Below are 14838 nucleotides of genomic sequence, written 5' to 3'. Positions count from 1 at the left end.
GGTTTTTATAATAGTAAATCAAAGGTGGGGTCTCTGACAAGATTAGGGTGTATGCAGGGTCTTCAGGGGTAGGGTCTCCTAATCTTGATGAACTTATCTGGTCCCTTTCATCTTGCCTCAGACAATTTTTGGCTGCTCCTTCCTTGATTAGCAATTGTTCTAATCTGCCCTTTGGAATTCAAGGTCATAATGGCTGAGGTCTTGCCTACAAGAAGTGGAGGGCAGAAAGGTCTCTAAGCCTGGAAGCCTCACAGGGCCCTGATTGGTTTCAAATGTACTTAAAAGAAATGCAATAATAAAATTGACAAGGGACCTCCCTAGTGGTCCAGCAGTTTAGAATCTGCCTGCCAATGCCAGAGACACGGGTTTTTTCCCTGGTAGGAAATGGCAACCCACTCCAGTATTCTTGCCTGGAGAATCCCAGGGATGCGGGAGCCTGGTGGGCTGCCATCTCTGGGGTCACACAGAGTCGGACATGACTGAAGTGACTTAGCAGCAGCAGCAGCAGCAGGGGAACTAAGATCCCACATGCTGAAAGGTGACTATGTCCGCAAGCCGCAGCTACTGAGCCTGGTGCATTCTAGAGCCTGCACACCACAACGAAGACCCAGCACAGCCAAAAAGAAAAATTAAAAATAAAAATAAAATTGACAAGATTGTCTTTTACCTTTCTTTGCATACACTAAGCTTTATAGAGACACATATGTACCAAACGGCTGAAACTGCAGACTTACTGCTGAGAAGGATGCTTTGCAGAAAGTCCCTCTTGCTTCACTTTCTTTCAGTTTCCTTCCTTGCCCTCTCCTCAGTCCTTTCCTTAATACCAATAACAATTTATGTTTGTGATGAGCTTTCTAATTACAAAGCACTTTCCAACCTCATTTCATTCTCAGAATAACTTTAAGAGTCTGGGATAGAATTATTTCTTCATTTTATAAATGATGAAACCAAAAATTTAGGGCCAATGAGACAAAAAACATTTTACCAAAGGCAGCACAGTTTGTATGTGCCTCACAACATAATCAATAGCTTTTCTCTTAGCTTCCAAGACTTTTTTTTTTAACCCCTCTACACTTTAAATTGTTTAGAGTAAAAATCTTCCCAAGGTGTGAAAATAAATCCCGCTTAGTGACAAATATATATGACGTCTTTTAAAACAAATATTCATTTATTTGACTGCATCAGTTCTTAGTTGCGGCACATTGGATCTTCAATCTTCTTTGCATAAGCAGGATCTAGTTCTCTGATCACAAATCAAACCCTGACCAGGGATCAACCCCTCTTAGCCACTGGACCACCAGGGAAGTCCCATAGGATGTCTCGACAAAATCCAATCACCTCAGACAGATCAGTCTGGGCCTTAATATGCCCTTAGGTGCTAGGTACTTATGATCAAGGGACTTGTCATTGGTGTTCACCCACAAGAGACCCCAAGATCAGATCAGATCAGTTGCTCAGTCGTGTCCGACTCTTTGCAACCACATGAATCGCAGCACACCAGGCCTCCCTGTCCATCACCAACTCCCGGAGTTCACTCAGACTCATGTCCATCGAGTCAGTGATGCCATCCAGCCATCTCATCCTCTGTCGTCCCTTTCTCCTCTTGCCCCCAATCCCTCCCAGCATCAGAGTCTTTTCCAATGAGTCAACTCTTTGCATCAGGTGGCCAAAGTATTGGAGTTTCAGCTTTAGCATCATTCCTTCCAAAGAAATCCCAGGGCTGATCTCCTTTAGAATGGACTGGTTGGCTCTCCTTGCAGTCCAAGGGACTCTCAAGAGTCTTCTCCAACACCACAGTTCAAAACCATCAATTCTTTGGCGCTCAGCCTTCTTAACAGTCCAATTCTCACATCCATACATGACCACAGGAAAAACCATAGCCTTGACTAGACAGACCTTTGTTGGCAAAGTAATATCTCTGCTTTTGAATATGCTATCTAGGTTGGTCATAACTTTCCTTCCAAGGAGTAAGTGTCTTTTAATTTCATGGCTGCAGTCACAATCTGCAGTGATTTTGGAGCCCAGAAAAATAAAGTCTGACACTGTTTCCACTGTTTCCCCATCTATTTCTCATGAAGTGATGGGACCGGATGCCATGATCTTTGTTTTCTGAATGTTGAGCTTTAAGCCAACTTTTTCAGTCTCCTCTTTCACTTTCATCAAGAGGCTCTTTAGTTCCTCTTCACTTTCTGCCATAAGGGTGGTGTCATCTGCATATCTGAGCTTATTAATGTATCTCTCAGCAATCTTGATTCCAGCTTGTGCTTCTTCCAGCCCAGCGTTTCTCATGATGTACTCTGCATAGAAGTTAAATAAACAGGGTGACAATATATAGCCTTGACGTACTCCTTTTCCTATTTGGAATCAGTCTGTTGTTCCATGTCAGTTCTAACTGTTGCTTCCTGACCTGCATATAGGTTTCTCAAGAGGCAGATCAGGTGGTCTGGTATTTCCATCTCTTTGAGAATTTTCCACAGTTTATTGTGATGCACACAGTCAAAGGCTTTGGCATAGTCAATAAAGCAGAAATAGATGTTTTTCTGGAACTCTCTTGCTTTTTCGATGATCCAGCAGATGTTGGCAATTTGATCTCTGGTTCCTCTGCCTTTTCTAAAACCAGCTTGCACATCAGGAAGTTCACGGTTCACATATTGCTGAAGCCTGGCTTGGAGAATTTTGAGCATTACTTTACTAGCGTGTGAGATGAGTGCAATTGTGCGGTAGTTTGAGCATTCTTTGGCATTGCCTTTCTTTGGGATTGGAATGAAAACTGACCTTTTCCAGTCCTGTGGCCACTGCTGAGTTTTCCAAATTTGCTGGCATATTGAGTGCAGCACTTTCACAGCATCATCTTTCAGGATGTGGAATAGCTCAACTGGAATTCTATCACCTCCACTAGCTTTGTTTGTAGTGATGCTTTCTAAGGCCCACTTGACTTCACATTCCAGGATGTCTGGCTCTAGGTCAGTGATCACACCATCGTGATTATCTGGGTCATGAAGAGACCCCAATGGAGGGCTGAAAACAGATGATTAACTCTTTCCATTTCCTTATAGCTATTTTGGTCAGTCCCTCAAGAGCCCCCCTCCTCCCATTTTTTCCTCTCTCTAAGCTGCAGCCAGACAAGTTTTTTCTGTTTGAGCAACAGAACCCTTGTTTATAAGAGCAATTGACCAAACCACCCCTGGATTGTTTCTTTATCTTTTCCTGATTTTTGTTGAATCCCATTCTACTTCAAAACTATTGATAGCTCTGAACTCTAGAACCCCTGTGCTTTGTACTTCTCTAAATTCCTCAGACTAAACTTCCCACCTGAGGGCAGGAGGAAAAGGGGGTGACTGAGGATGAGATGATTTGATGGCATCACCGACTCAATGGACAGGAGTTTGAGCAAACTCCGGGAGATAATGAGGTACACGGAAGTCTGGCAAAGGAGCTGCAAAGAGTTAGACATGACTTAGTGGTGACTGAACAACGACAACAACAACAACAACAACAGAATGTATAAATCAATGCTGGAATCTAAAATAGCTTTGCAGGGACTTCCCTGATGGTCCAGTGGTTAAGTATCTGCCTGCCAATGCAGGGGAACATGGGTTTGATCCCTGGTCTGGGAAGATTCCACATGCCTTGGGGCAACTAAGCTCTGTGCATCACAACTACTGAGCCTGAGCTCTAGAGTCTGCCAACAACTAGAGATAGTCCCCACTTGCCCAAATTAGAGAAAACCCTTGCACAGCGATTTAGATCCAGCTCGGGCAAAAATAAATAAATTAATTAATTAAAAAATAAAATAGCTATGTAGTAGTGCAAAGATGATTGGCTTTGAAATCATAAAGACTGAGGTTTCAATTCTGGCTCAGCTCTGACAACTACAAGTATTTATTGAACTCTTAGTAGACATTTAAGTTCTGTGATAGGTGAAGATGCAAAAGTGAATTAAAACATAATCATCATTTTCAAGGCCCTTACATTTGAAGGATGGAACAGGGAGACGAAATTCCTAAACAGATTGTATCTGTACAATAATAGATCTAACTAAAGGTTATATTATGAAAATCTTATGATCTTTCACAATTTAAGCCTTGGAGTCTTCATTTGTAAATCAGGAATAATTATACTTCACTTCCAGGCATAATGGCTGGCACATAAGAGGTTAATATTGCAAAACCTGTTATTCCAGGGAAAGCTTTTATGTCCTTGCTTCTCGTTTCTGTAAAGAAAAAACAATAAGTGATCTTTTTACAAACTGCATTTGAAAGCTTTAACGTAAGATTCACTTAAAATACTTACATTACTTTATTACAACAATAAGAGGTGTGAAAGGGAATTACTCAAAATCTCACCATGCTAGAAAATCACCTACTTTCCCTTGCTAGTCTTATTTCCCAGTTTTTGTCTGTTACAAAGCTATATCTATTTTTAAATGTTTTAGTGTTGTTACAAGGTATACAATACTTCTAATTTTTGGTGGCTGTTAAAAATTTAATTGACTGGATTCCTGTTATTTGCTTAATCATTCCTCTATGGTTCCACATTTCTCTTGAGAGGCAACGATTCATTGGAGAGAATGAAAACTTTGAAAACAGAAATATCCTAGGTTTGAAGTTCTAAGCGAACCTCTTACTAAGAGATCCTGGGTGAGTTATTTAACCTTTCTGAAACTGACTGTTTAAAGAAGATGGATTTTAATAAAAATTACGCTTTTACTCTGCATTTAGAGGTGATCCATATAAAGTCTGTGCCAAAATTTGGATACTCGAAATAAATCATAATTTTAATATTTAATTATCAGTACATAATGCGATAAGCACCTTTAACACATAAAGCTCATTTAACCCTTTGTGTTAGTTACTTCCTTAGGATGAAGTTTCAAATGGGATTACTTGGGTCAAAGATTATAAACATTTTTACGGTATTTAGAAACATCTCAAATTGCTTTTCAAAAGACTTCCTTCAGTTACATAACTACTAGCAACACACATTACATCAGCCTTACTTTATGGTTACCAAAGGTATATTATTGTGTGACATCTTTGTAATTGATAGTTTTAATTTCTTTCTGAGAAGTTGGAACATTTTTTTCTTTTTAAATAGCAAGTACTGTCTGCAGGAACGACAGCTCAGGGCCACGTGGGTTGCGGATCGCACAAGTGGACTACATCTCCCAAGGTGCTCCGCCGGCGCGCCGACAGGAAGTGGCCGGAGCATCTCCCGCCTCCACGCCGAGGAGAAGAGGTTCTATCCGGGGCCTTGGCGCTTCTCTTTCCTTTCGCGCCGGTTGCCGCTGCGGAGCGCGGCGGGTCCATGTGCGCAGTGAGCGGCACTATTCCTGGCCCAGTAGCACCCGAGCCCCGGGTTTGACCGCGTCCCCGCTGCGATGGACCCCAACACCATTATCGAGGCCCTGCGGGGCACCATGGACCCAGCCCTGCGTGAGGCCGCGGAGCGTCAGCTCAATGAAGTAAGGACGCCGGGGTGGCGGTGGCGGTGGCGCTGGCGGTGGCGGCGGCGGCGGAGGGCGGGTGGACTGTGGCAGGCCAAGCCCTCCCGGCCTGGCCAGAGGCGCGGACGGCGTCGCTGAGGGGCCCAACGGGAGGGGTGGGGCGGGGACCTGACGGCGAGTGCCACGCCGGGGCCCTTTGGCTGCTGCGGTAGTGGTGGCGCCGGCCACGGTTTGCGTCGGATCCTGAGTTGGGCCTCTGGCTGCGGTGGAGGCATGAGGGGCCGGCTGGGGCGAGGCGGGCGTGACGGGCTGGACACATGGCTGGCTCGGGTGGCGGCCGCCCTCTGGCTCATTCCCAGCTTGTTCTCGCGCCCAGGAGGGGGCGAAAGTCACCGGGAGGTTTTCAGACGTTTCCGGGAGGAGTCTTGCTGGCGCCGGATTTGGAGGGGCTCCTGGGAATGCAGAGCTGGTCCACTGGAGGCTGCGCCTGTCAGCTTGTCCCTTTCCTGGGCTGATGGGTGACCTGCACAACTTTCTCCTCCCCGGCTGAGTTGCTAGGGACAGCTTTCAGAGGCGAGCCCCCACTTCTTAGGCAGGGTGAAGGTAGTGCGGGACACCCACAGGAGTCTGATTCACTGCTCCTCTACTCTATTATTGCCTCGCTGGGGAAGGCAGGGCTATTTAGTGGAAAGTGTCGGGTGAAGCGCAACCTTCTAAGTAGAGCTACACCACTAATTTCTGAACTGACCTTGGGCAAGGCGCTTAACCTTTCGATCCTGAGTTTTTCCCATTCATAAAATTAGGCCGGAGGGTTTGCTGAGAGGTCAAGGGAGACGATGTAAGACAGTGCCTTGAAATGTGCCAAGGTCCACATCAACTATCTGAGGATTGGTTTATTTTTCTCCCCATATTTTTGAAGGAGACCACTCTTTGGAAAGCAGCCTTATGTGGGTATTTAATTGTACTCGTTTCCGTTTCATTCTTTGTTTCTAAGTTTCTGCAACTTCTGTTGGAGTAAAGACTTTGAAAAGGATCCCTGTCACTTCTTGTGTCTCCCTATGAATTTGCCCAGCTTTAGTGAGGTTTATGTCTTTTTATTTTTAAGGTAGAGAGAATTCCTCTTTAAAATAGAATCTCAGTTAGTTTATGCTCCTCTTAGCTGGTAGGTAAATACTTCTACAACTTGATATTGACTAATCTGAATTGAACATCTTCAGTGTGCCATGCTGTTTAGAGATCCCTGGCCTCAGTGAACTGAAATTTTAAAAAGCTCATCCACAGAATTTAGACAAATTAAGTGTGAAGTTACTTCAAAGTAAAAAGTTAAATCTATTTTATACTGAAGACCACTAGATCTTGCCAAAAATGATGCTCAAATTCTCAGGCTGAAAGTCACCTTGGGAGGAGGACAGATTCCTTTTGGATATAAAATCGTGAGTTGAAAGAAATTCACTCTTTAAACCATTATTAAACTATGGAGAGAGTTATGAATCACTTTTTGCTTTTGTGATAGACACATGTTAAGATGAACATTATTTTGTTTATGATGTACTAGACACACTACAAGTTCAGTCATGGTGATGTCTACCATGACTTTGCCCTAAATCACATTATTTTCCTTTTGGATATAAAATAGTGAGTTGAAAGAAATTCACTCTTTAAACCATTACTTAACTATGGAGAGAGTTATGAATCCCTTTTTGATTTTGTGATAGACACAAGTTAAGATGAACATTATTTTGTTTATGATGTGCTAGACACACTACAAGTTCATAGTGATGTCTACCATGACTTTGCCCTAAATCACATTATTTTGAGTAAATATACTTGTGTGTAATTATTAATTTAAGAAGTTATTTGAAAGACTTGGTTCCTTTGTAGGAAAATTGAGTAAGTAATACTTCCTGCATATTTGAAATTTATTTATTCCTCAAGCAGCTCAGTTCAGTTGTACGTACTAACATCTTGTAATAGAGACTTGGGGTAAGTATTTAACAGGCTAGTTTGTAGAAGATAAACAATCAAAGTAATATTCAAAACATTTATTATTTAACAGTTAAGCTGCTATTAGGGTTTTTAAATTTTCTGAAGTATGAACACTGCTTAGCTTTTCTTTCAAAAAAAATTGATATCTGGCCTGTATTTCTGTAATTGTTAGCTACTTATATTTTGCACTTTTCTTTCAGTTATTACAAAATACCTAGGTTTTTTAGTAATTTTCCTAAGGTAACTTTTCTGTTAATTAGCATATTCTAATTTCCAGTCTTGCTTGTATTTGAATTCTTTTTGCTTTGACTTTCTTGCTGCAGAACCTAGGTTTAGTCACACTATACAGCTCAGTCGTGTCCGATTCTTTGCAACCCGGTGGACTGTAGCCGGCCAGGCTCCTCTGTCCGTGGGATTCTCCGGGCAAGAATACTGGAGTGGGTTGCCATTTCCTGCTCCAGGGGATCTTCCCAGGATCGAACCCTGGTCTCCCGCATGGCAGGCAGATGCTTTATCCTCTGAGCCACCAGGGAATTCCCGAACCTAGGTTTAGGAAGAAATAAATCCAACTCTTGAAGAAGCTTGACTGTAGTAAGAATGAGGAAGTAGCATCTTATTTCTGGCAAGCTTTTCTTGCTTTGGATAAAATAGGGTAAACCAATCATTCCATCATGATGGCTTTTTCAACTGAAGCTACATATTGGTTCATTTAGTTAGAAGAAAAAGATCATTGCCATTGAATGAATCTCTTCAGCTAAGTAAAGTAATCACTAACTTAAAAATTTTTTAATATTATCAAAGTAGATAATTTAAAAACCAAACCAAAAGTGTCCCTATCTCAGAGATTGCACTTGACTGTTCCATTTGCTTGGAACCCCTTTTATTCATTTGTCTCCCAAACTTGTTATTTCACTTCCCTCTCATTACTGTTCCGCTGTGTCCGTATCCCTAAGGAGTGACTTGACTACCATGCTCCATGTCTCCCTTCACTTGTTTATATCATATGTATTGTACTTACTGTTTCCCCAGTGTAATTTTTGAGTTTCATGAGGTCAGAAATTCTTATGTCTTGTTACTGTTATTCTTTGGTTGTTAATGGTAGGCTTTACTGACTTCCTGTTATAGTAGATAACAGTATAGGCTTTAGGTTTCTCATATGACCTCCACTTCAGGAATTTTAAGGGTATTTATATGTTTTTTATATTACATATAAAGTTCTGACAGATTGTTAAAGACCACTGTATGGACACTGTTTTTGACAGATATTTTCAAGATAAAGCTGATTTAGTATTCCTCACTTAACTCTGTAGTATGTTATGAATGTTTTTTTTTGAACCACTGTTATAATTTGGAACCCATTGCCATGTCTCAGTTTGAAATATGTTCATGTAACAAGCTTTGCCTCAAAGACTGGAGAGAACCATTTTGATTTTTTTTTTTTTTAACTACTGGAACATTTCTCCACTAGCGGGATGGTATTAATTTAACCTTTTTTAAAGCATCATTTTCCTTGTGTTATCATGGTATGTCATTGTGTGGGTTGAGCAAAATGATAAATGTAAAAATTTTAGAACTACTAAGTTCTCTCAAGAGTATTTGAATTACTGTTTAAGTGCCAATTGATTAACCAATCCAACATGCAATACATTTCATTTCCTACCTAAGTTAGTAGTTGTTCATCTCAGTGGCAGATGATCAAAACTGATGGAGAGAGAACACATAACCTGTTATTTGGGCACTTAGCTCACTAGTGGATAGCATTATTATATTGCAGCATGAAAACTGGCACTCTTATAAGCACACTGCATGGCACATTGTAGGCTCTCAGTAAATATTTGTTGAATGCAAAGAAATAAAAACTTGAATAATGGAAATGTTAAGAAGACTCATCCTTGAGTTGTTAAAGTAGATTTGTGTTACAGGGATCTTTCAATTCTCATTGAAATTCTATACTACATAGTTTAATATATCTAGAAGTGCAGTTAAAAAATTTGTTTAGGTTATCTAAAATGTGTGCATTTGGTATTCATTCAACATTGTTTCTAATATTCTAGAGACTATATGTTTTTGAATGCAAAGACTGTTCTTTTCTATCTGTACACACACACACTTAGAAATACTTGTTTTTTCATTTTCATTTGCAAAATAAAATATGTCTGAAGGTTTTTGGCAGATTATTATAACAGAGGACAACATCTCTGCTCTCTTGCTTTAGCTGCCAGTGTTCCTCAGTGGAAACCTTTCTGCATGCAAATTTTTACTCATGCTGCTCACGCCTCTTGTTAGAGTAAACTCTATCAACTAAAATTTTTTCCTAGCCATGGTTTAGTCCCTAAGTTGTGTCCGACTCTTGTGACCCCATGGACTGTATGTAGCCTGTTAGGCTCCTCTGTCTATGGGATTCTCCAGGCAAGAATACTGGAGTGGGTTGCCATTTCCTAACCATAAATCTCTTTTAAATCTCTTAAACCCACAGTTCCTAAGCTTAATGTGCTATAAAATAGTTATGTGGGCAGAAATGTTGCTTTTTCACATGCCTTCTGTGAATAAAAAGTAAGAGGACATAGCTTTGGTAAGTTTCTTGATATTTTGTGTTTATCTTTAAAATTCATGAACTACCTAAGTCATATCTGGTATCTTCATAGATGGTTACTATTACAACTGTAAGTGATATATTTATTTATAATTGATTAGTTTTATTTTATTTTATTAAAGGCTTACGAAATGTTTAAGGAAACTCTTAGGTCCGGAAAAGTGCAGAATGACAGCAGTTTGGCATGTCTAAAAATTCAAAAATTTTTGAGACTATGGTGTATATTTTTGGAAGATGGAATAGTTTGTAGTCTAAGCAGGTAACATTCCTTAATTAGGAATGTCATGAAGTAGGTACTGTTGTGAATTTTGTAGAGGGAAAGTCCCTGGATTCTTGGACAGTTAGACAGGAAGTTATTCAGTGACATAGCATGTTAAAGATCTGAAAGAAAAATAACAGTGTATTAGTAATACTTATAAGAAAACAACTTTCTTTTTCAGAAGTAGCGATGCATGCATATCTGTCAGTGGCACAGTAATGATGAGTTTGATTTAAAGTTTGGCTTTTCTTTTGTAAATTTTTTTTGTCACTGATAATTTGTAATTAAGTTTTTAGAAACACCTTAATTGGAAAGCATTACCACTGTTTAATGAAAGGCAGGAAGACACAGTGAAGACCCTCAACCTGGTCCTAATTTTACCACTACACTGACTTACCCTCACTATGCCTCGTATTTCATATAGGTAAAATAGATACAGTATTTGCCTTTGTCAACTTCTTTAGTAAAGCAGAGAGGGAAGAAATTCCTTGGCTCTTGAAATTATCTGGCTGTATTCATTTTACGTAAACTCTGATATCAGAGTGCCCTTAAGCCCCTCTCTTCCTTGTAAATGATGTAAAGTACAGTAACTGAAGGTTTGTTTGGTTACATTCCAAAATGACAAGAAATAATAAAAAGCTACCTATTAAAGAGTAAGCTTTAAAAGAGACTGACATTGGGTGATTACATTGGAAAATGTGGGTCTGGAAGGGAAATTGATATTGAAGAAAGCATGACTAAAAAGTTTTGTCTGATTTGAGGAACTGTAGACCCCAAGGAGAAAATGGCTAGGAGGCAATTGGGAATGTGGAACTGAAGTTTAGGATAGAAGGCAGTAATAGAATAGTGATTTTTCTTCTGCAAGTGAATTGAGAGGAAGGGAGTATGATCCAGATGTGTGGGGTGGACTGGAGCGCAGCACACACTTGGGCCATGCCCATTTTGGGGGGACTCTGAGAAACATGGAAAAGGAGATGGGAGAATTGTGCAGAAAAGTAGGAGGAAAGCAAGAAAAGGAGTTTCAAGTAAGAAGATTGGTTTCCTTTTTCCTTAAATAAATTTCAAAAATTTTCTACCAGTGAGCATGAATTCCTTTTGCTTAAAAAGCTATTAGAAAAAAGGGTTGTTGACATTTCTAAATGAGAGAAATTAACGGAAAATGAAGACTTTGCTGGGAAAGTCTTTTAACGAATTGATAACCTTGGAGAAAACAGTATCTGATTACAGGATTAGTGAGTGAAATGCTTGTTCAATTCAGTTGCTCAATGTGTCCGACTCTGTGACCCCATGGACTGCAGCATTGCAGGCTTCCCTGTCTATCACCAACTCCTGGAGCATGCTCAAACTCATGTCCATTGAGTCGGTGATGGTGATGCCATCCAACCATCTCATCCTCTGTTGTCCCCTTCTCCTCCTGCCTTCAATCTTTCCCAGCACCAGAGTCTTTTCCAGTGAGTCAGTTTTTCACACCAGGTGGCCAAAGCATTGGAGCTTCAGCTTCACTAGGAATAAGTTTGTAGGTTAGAAGGGTAGTAGGGTCAGGGGAAGTGTGTTTATGTGATATATATGTCTTTTTTTTTTTTTTTTTTTCCTTTTGTAGTCAGACTTATTTTGGGGAGTAAGGGAGCTCCCTGTGGAGTAGAAGATTTCAGGCTTTTATAATTATAGGTTTCTATCTGTAATGTTTTATAGTCCTTTATCCTAGAATTACATCCTCATACTGCTTCATGACCTTATCTTCCTACAGGATAGATCTGATCATGTAAAAATTTTCAAAAATAAGTTCACACTTAATAGATCTTGATGTGATCACAACTTACCTATTCATTTTTGTCTTTCACTGTTCTCTTTCATTCTCCTAGTAATCTCTTTAACATCAGATCAGATCAGATCAGATCAGTCACTCAGTCCTGTCCGACTCTTTGCGACCCCATGAATCACAGCACACCAGGCCTCCCTGTCCATCACCAACTCCCGGAGTTCACTCAGACTCATGTCCATCGAGTCAGTGATGCCATCCAGCCATCGCATCCTCTGTCGTCCCCTTCTCCTCCTGCCCCCAATCCCTCCCAGCATCAGACTCTTTTCCAATGAGTCAAGTCTTTGCATGAGGTGGCCAAAGTACTGGAGTTTCAGCTTTAGCATCATTCCTTCCAAAGAAATCCCAGGGCTGATCTCCTTCAGAATGGACTGGTTGGCTCTCCTTGCAGTCCAAGGGACTCTCAAGAGTCTTCTCCAACACCACAGTTCAAAAGCATCAATTCTTCAGTGCTCAGCCTTCTTCACAGTCCAACTCTCACATCCATACATGACCACAGGAAAAACCATAGCCTTGACTAGATGAAACTTTGTTGGCAAAGTAATGTCCCTGCTTTTGAATATGCTATCTAGGTTGGACATAACTTTCCTTCCAAGAAGTAAGCGTCTTTTAATTTCATGGCTGCAGTCACCATCTGCAGTGATTTTGGAGCCCCAAAAAATAAAGTCTGACACTGTTTCCACTGTTTCCCCATCTATTTCCCATGAAGTGATGGGACCGGATGCCATGATCTGCGTTTTCTGAATGTTGAGCTTTAAGCCAACTTTTTCACTCTCCACTTTCACCTTCATCAAGAGGCTTTTTAGTTCCTCTTCACTTTCTGCCATAAGGGTGGCGTCATCTGCATATTGATATTTCTCCCGGCAGTCTTGATTCCAGCTTGTGCTTCTTCCCGTTTCTCATGATGTACTCTGCACAGAAGTTAAATAAACAGGGTGACAATATACAGCCTTGACGAACTCCTTTTCCTATTTGGAACCAGTCTGTTGTTCCATGTCCAGTTCTAACTGTTGCTTCCTGACCTGCATATAGGTTTCTCAAGAGGCAGATCAAGTGGTCTGGTATTCCCATCTCTTTCAGAATTTTCCACAGTTTATTGTGATGCACACAGTCAAAGGCTTTGGCATAGTCAATAAAGCAGAAATAGATGTTTTTCTGGAACTCTCCTGCTTTTTCCATGATCCAGGGGATGTTGGCAATTTGATCTCTGGTTCCTCTGCCTTTTCTAAAACCAGCTGGCACATCAGGAAGTTCACGGTTCACATATTGCTGAAGCCTGGCTTGGAGAATTTTAAGCATTACTTTACTAGCATGTGAGATGAATGCAATTGTGCGGTAGTTTGAGCATTCTTTGGCATTGCCTTTCTTAGGGATTGGAATGAAAACTGACCTTTTCCAGTCCTGTGGCCACTGCTGAGTTTTCCAAATTTGCTGGCATATTGAGTGCAGCACTTTCACAGCATAACATAACCTGTATTTTTCCTTTTAAAAATCTTTTCTTCTCATTTCTGTGGGTTTAACTGCTTTAGGGTCTAACTAAAAAACTTACCTGTCAGTCTAATTAGAATTAATCCCCCACCCTACCTTGAAGTGGTGATCTTTTATCTCTGTAGTATATGGCATGTTGTAAAGTACTGGTAAGTGGAGTGGAGTTAAAGGAGATGGAGTTGAAGAATTTTGTTGAGGTGGGTTAAGGGTGAATGTTGGTTATCTGTATTGATGACAAATAATGAAAAGGTAAGAAGTCGTCTATAAAGATAGTTCTGTATTATGGTGAGCAGCTTTTAAACCTGAGTGTTAGCAGTTTTAGCTGTATGATATATAATGACCCATTTGTTGCCTTACTTCTGGTTCAGGAGCTTGAGGTGGGCCCCTAATTAGTGTCAGCATCCAGAAGTTACATTTATACTTAGACTCATATAAAAGATTTATTGTAGCATCTTCTGAAGCCTAATCAGTGTTTGCCAGACTTTGTGATTAAAGTTGATGCTAGTGATATTTTTACTTAAATTTATTTTTTATATTATAAAATATAAAGATGTTTAACATTTATGAATAGTTAACATGTGATAGAAATTCTTCTAAATATGTGATAGTTTGCTATATTCAAGAATCCAGAAAGTTGTTAGAGATTACCCAACGCTTGAGTTTTTTCCTAACTTGTACAGTTAGTGTATATCTTGTTTCTTTTATAACTAACTGTACAGATCTATGCATTTTTCTCCATTTTTAAACTTAATTGAGGTATAATTTATATACTATAAAATTTACCTGTTTTAAGTGATGATCAGTGATTTTTAGTAGATTTGAGTTGTATGGCTATTAGAACAATCTAGTTTTGGAAACTTACCATTATCCCAATAAAATGCCTCAACTCCAGCTCATAGTTAATCCCTATCCCGCCCTCCAGTGATGATGAATCTACTTTTTGTCTCTGTTTTTTTCCTTGAGAACCTGATGTTTGATATTTGGTACTAATTTAATTGAGTCCATTTGTTAACTTCTTTGGGAGAAGATGACAAGGCTTCCTGCACTAGGGATTTCAGACGGATGGGACCAGTAGATGGATGTCCAAGGTTGAGATTGCTTGTGCTATTCCTGCTGATGGAAATACCCCTTCTTTCTTAACCTTAGTCTAGCTCAGTTGTCTGAACATAACAGTTTTTTTGGTCAGTTGCGCTTTTCGGATTTATGCTAGTGTGTTTTTGAAAGCATTCAAAGTGACAAAATAATAG

General features: G+C 40.1%; 1 protein-coding gene across 3 annotated transcripts in view; it reads left to right on the top strand.

The window, feature by feature from the left end:
• Nucleotides 1–5205: 5205 nt before the first annotated feature.
• Nucleotides 5206–14838, top strand: part of IPO7 (importin 7) — a 45828-nt gene continuing 36195 nt past the window's right edge. For 2 of the 3 annotated variants that reach the window (XR_008703028.1, XM_055548676.1), the window contains exon 1: nucleotides 5212–5464. Coding sequence is in view for 2 of the 3 variants with exons in the window: in XM_055548676.1 (XP_055404651.1) it covers nucleotides 5381–5464 (84 nt within the window). In the remaining variant the exon portion in view is untranslated. Of the gene's footprint in view, nucleotides 5465–14838 lie in introns of all 3 variants that reach the window. The other variant, XM_055548677.1, reaches the window with a different exon arrangement.

Source organism: Bubalus kerabau, chromosome 15 (genome assembly GCF_029407905.1).
Source record: "Bubalus kerabau isolate K-KA32 ecotype Philippines breed swamp buffalo chromosome 15, PCC_UOA_SB_1v2, whole genome shotgun sequence".
Classification (NCBI taxonomy): Eukaryota; Metazoa; Chordata; class Mammalia; order Artiodactyla; family Bovidae; genus Bubalus; species Bubalus kerabau.
Note: the sequence above shows the minus strand (reverse complement) of the source record. Positions and strands in the feature narration are given on the sequence as shown.